The sequence below is a fragment of the Populus trichocarpa genome, chromosome 12 (genome assembly GCF_000002775.5).
Source record: "Populus trichocarpa isolate Nisqually-1 chromosome 12, P.trichocarpa_v4.1, whole genome shotgun sequence".
Taxonomy (NCBI): domain Eukaryota; kingdom Viridiplantae; phylum Streptophyta; class Magnoliopsida; order Malpighiales; family Salicaceae; genus Populus; species Populus trichocarpa.
Window position 1 is genome coordinate 550,163 of NC_037296.2, and position 3,898 is coordinate 554,060.

General features: G+C 36.4%; 1 protein-coding gene across 1 annotated transcript; it reads left to right on the top strand.

The window, feature by feature from the left end:
- The first annotated feature begins 290 nt into the window (after positions 1-290).
- LOC112323630 (ribosome-binding factor PSRP1, chloroplastic-like) lies at positions 291-1,994 on the top strand. The gene is made up of 3 exons (XM_024582591.2): positions 291-435; positions 517-722; positions 1,700-1,994. Exons 2-3 carry the CDS (start codon positions 618-620, stop codon positions 1,838-1,840), a joined length of 246 nt encoding a protein of 81 aa, XP_024438359.1. The 5' UTR covers positions 291-435; positions 517-617; the 3' UTR covers positions 1,841-1,994.
- Positions 1,995-3,898: the final 1,904 nt, after the last annotated feature.

A 3,898-nucleotide genomic window follows, 5' to 3' on the forward strand; every position in this document is an offset into this window, starting at 1 on the left:
TGGATATAATTGATGAAATTATTTGTTCTTAAACTTAATTTATAATTATCTTATAGATTTTTGGCTAATGTCTACTTGGCGGATAAAGATTCATCCCACATAAAGTGGGGCCCAACTAAATCAATTAGCTGACGTGTCCTTGTCCATTTGTATTGTTAATAGAAACCTCTTTAAAAACCCCTTATTTTCCTTCATGTTCCAGCAATCCAAACAACCCTCATAAGAAAATTTGCCAACGGCTTCTCTCTTAGGTTCTTTGCAAACAAGCCATTATCATCAACAACTCCTGCTACTTCACTAGCTTCTTCTTTGGTGAATTCCACAAAGATCAAAGTAGGACAGGCAATTCAGAAACATTGTCATCTTGGACGGGCAGTTGATGTAAGGTTGTGTTTTAGAGGTGGAGAGATGGGGAAAGGCCCAAGGATTAGAAAGGTACCCTTCAAATTATGAATTGAATTTTAGATTTTTTGTGATTTTGGGTTACCGTGTTTACTAAAAGTCATGGGGTGGCAGAGGAAGATGCTGAGAAATCTAAGCAAGTATTGATTTGGTGTCGTCAACTATTCAACAAGTTGAGGAAGATTAAGGACAAGGAGTCCAATCATGGTAGACACATGAAAGGATTTAATAAGTTGAAGGTTAGGGAGCCAATGTCACAAGTGGTGGAGAATGATGCAGATACAGTTTCACAGCGAAAAGATGACGACAATCTTGATGAGGTAGGGCTCTTTAACATTTTTGTTCGCGGTTTATTATTTATGTTGTCTTAGTTGTTTTATATGCATTTAGTTACTATCCATAGCTTCATATCATCGAATGTGAGTGTTATGTATTCCTGTGAGTTCATTAATACAGACCTGTAGTGAATAGTTCTACTCCCAACAAGGGCTTTCCCCATAGCACCATTTGGCGATTACTACGGCACATGTAATTTGCAGATGATTTAGCATCATAACTTGTGAACTGTAGCGAATACCTTATCGGTTCTCTTAGCTAGATATTTATGGACTGTTGCAAAAGGAAACCGCATTACCGTCTTCATCTTTCCAAATCATGGCTTGGCGCTCAAAGTTCTTCTCTACATCTGGGTGTCAATGTAGAATGAAACTAGAGAAAGGATATCTTCTATTACATTTAAGACGTTTGATGCATGCTTTTTGGCTAGTTAAACCATTGCCCACCTGGACATATTGTTGCTGTCTGCCTTAGACTCATTATCTCCACCATCTTGATGAGGTATAGCTCTTTAACATTTTTGTTTTACCAAATTGTCGTTGCAGTTTATTATTTATGTTGTCTTAATTGTTTCATGTGGATTTAGTTATTATCCGTAGCTTCATATCATCAAATGTAAAGTCTTATGTATTCTTGTGAGTTAATTGATATAGACTTGTCATGAATAGTTCTACTCCCAACAAGGGTTTTCCCCCATTGCACCATTTCGTGATTACTACGGCACATGTAATTTGCATATAATTTTTTAGCATTATAACTTGTGAACTATTGCGAATACCATGTCGATTCTCTTAGCTAGATACTTATGGACTGTTGCACAAGGAAAATGTTTTACCATCTTCATCTTTCGAAATCATGGCTTACCTTTAAGTTTGATGCATGCTTTTGGCTAGGTAAACCATTGCCCACCTGGACATATTATTCTTGTCTGTCATAGACTCATTATCTACACCATTTTCAGGCTGTTCACACAAAGTACTTTGACATGCCACCTCTGACTGTCCATGAAGCAATTGTGCGGCTGGGAAATGTGGATCATGCCATGCCTTCTATGGTTTCAGGCATGCTGAAGGGGCAAGATACAGAATTTGAGATCAAGTGAACTCAAACTAATGAGATGTATTAACATGCTTGTATGAGTTCTTAATTTATGGAAAATCAGAGCCACTACTATGTTGGCGTCCAAACTTACAGGGATGAGAAAAAAGAATTTTGTAATCACTATTCAGTTTATATTAGATCGAAACTTCTGTTCATGTGGTGTCTAATATTGACCCGTTCCCATTTCCCTTGGATTTTCGCTGTGTTTTCTGTTTAGAAATTCAGCTGTTTTTCCTCTTATGATGTCATTCTTTTTTGCTGCTTTTTCCCCTCCTATGATATCATGTTCTGCTTTTTCTCTCATGTTAGGTTTTACAAACTTCTTGCAACTTCTCTTGTTGAGTGACAGCTTCCATCCGCGCTCTATTCAGTGAATTTGAGTTATGTTGGTCCTTTTTGCCTAACCGTATAGTTCAATTCTGCTATTCAAGCGATAGGTTCTGCAATCTCAGTCCCATTTTATGTTGGGGACTTCTTAATATGTGTCCAACTGAGCGGGTCAGTCTTCCCAGCTGTATTTACTTGGGTTGAAGACCAGTACATGAGGTCTTATGGCTATGGTTGTGTCAACAAGAGGTTCAGCAATGGATAAACACCACTGGGGCAGGGTGTTTCAGTCTTGGGACTGCCATGAACTGAAGATTCACATCTAGAATAGAAGGCTCTAACAGTGGGTTGGGTATTCAATGAATGGTATGCTGAGGACAGGGCAGGGTATATGGCACACAAGGGTTATCTAGAATAATCTTCTATAACCTTGTAAGTCAGCATTATTAGGTAGTAACAAAAAGAGGGAGGATAGTTAAGAGAGTTGAGAGAGAAACACTTGATAAAAATATATTTTCCTCTCAATCTTCTTTTTGTTCTTGAGTTTTTTGATTCTGCATTACTGTTTTAATCTTATACCACACCCATTATTCTTCCAACAAAACCTATGTGAAATACTATTACTTTGACACTTTTGAACTCATGAACTCAGTCCAAGCCAAATGCGAAAAGCATGACCGTAACATGGTCAACTAAGAGGTTAGCAAATAAGAAGAAAGAAAAAGGATACTTCGATCTGCTTGCAGTCTTTGGACAAGTAGATGCAGATTACAATGTTAGCTTAGCCATAAAAATGTCAAACAAAGAGTACTGAATGAGCTACTCTACTGAGTGGAGAATGGTGAGGTCAAAGGCAGTGTGATACTATTAAAATGCCATAACCATTTATTCCAGTAAAAAGAACCAAGAGGTTGGCAGATATTTACATTCATAATAAGAGATCATAATTTATAAGATCCTATGCTGATTTACTCCACACATGAGAAACTCTGTACTGCGAGGAACTAGTTTCTGAAAGATTGTTAGCGTCTGCATCTTTTGGATGTATCTAACCTACATGATTGCTCCAAAATTAATACAAAGAGGTAGCCAGCCAGCAAACGCCAACTAATTAGGAAAGCCAAATAGATCATTTTATTTGTTGATCATGTTCTATCAGGCAAAGGCCCGAAAAAAGACACCCCATCAAGATTTTCCAGAACATAAGGCTTTTAAGTTTAGAAAATTAAAAAAATTGAAAAGAAAGGATTGAACTGTTAATGATTTTCCAGACCAATACAGGTTTTGCATCCTCAGATCATCCAAGGACGAGACTTAATCTCAATTAATGATTTATCCTCTCCTAGTTCCAAGGATTGAACTGTTATTGGCATTTAATTCTTCTCTTTTAATTCACTCTTTCTTCTAAAATCTTGATATTTTGTTTCTCTATAATTTTAATTGTATTTATGACTTAATTATTCTCGATTATTTGATTAATTAATCAACACTTGTAAAATGACTATATATATAATTATTTTTAATATGATTTGTTGTAACCCATTTTTGGGTCCCCACAAAATATATATAAAAATATATAGCCAAAGGAGGTTAGAAAAATAACAGGAGGCAGAAGCGCTCAGAAAATGGTTGGAAAATTGGTCAATGAGATTAAAAATACAAAGATTGGATTTGTGACAGTATATTCTTGAAGGAGGAGAGCCCTGTTGAGAAGGAAAATTTGAAATTTGAG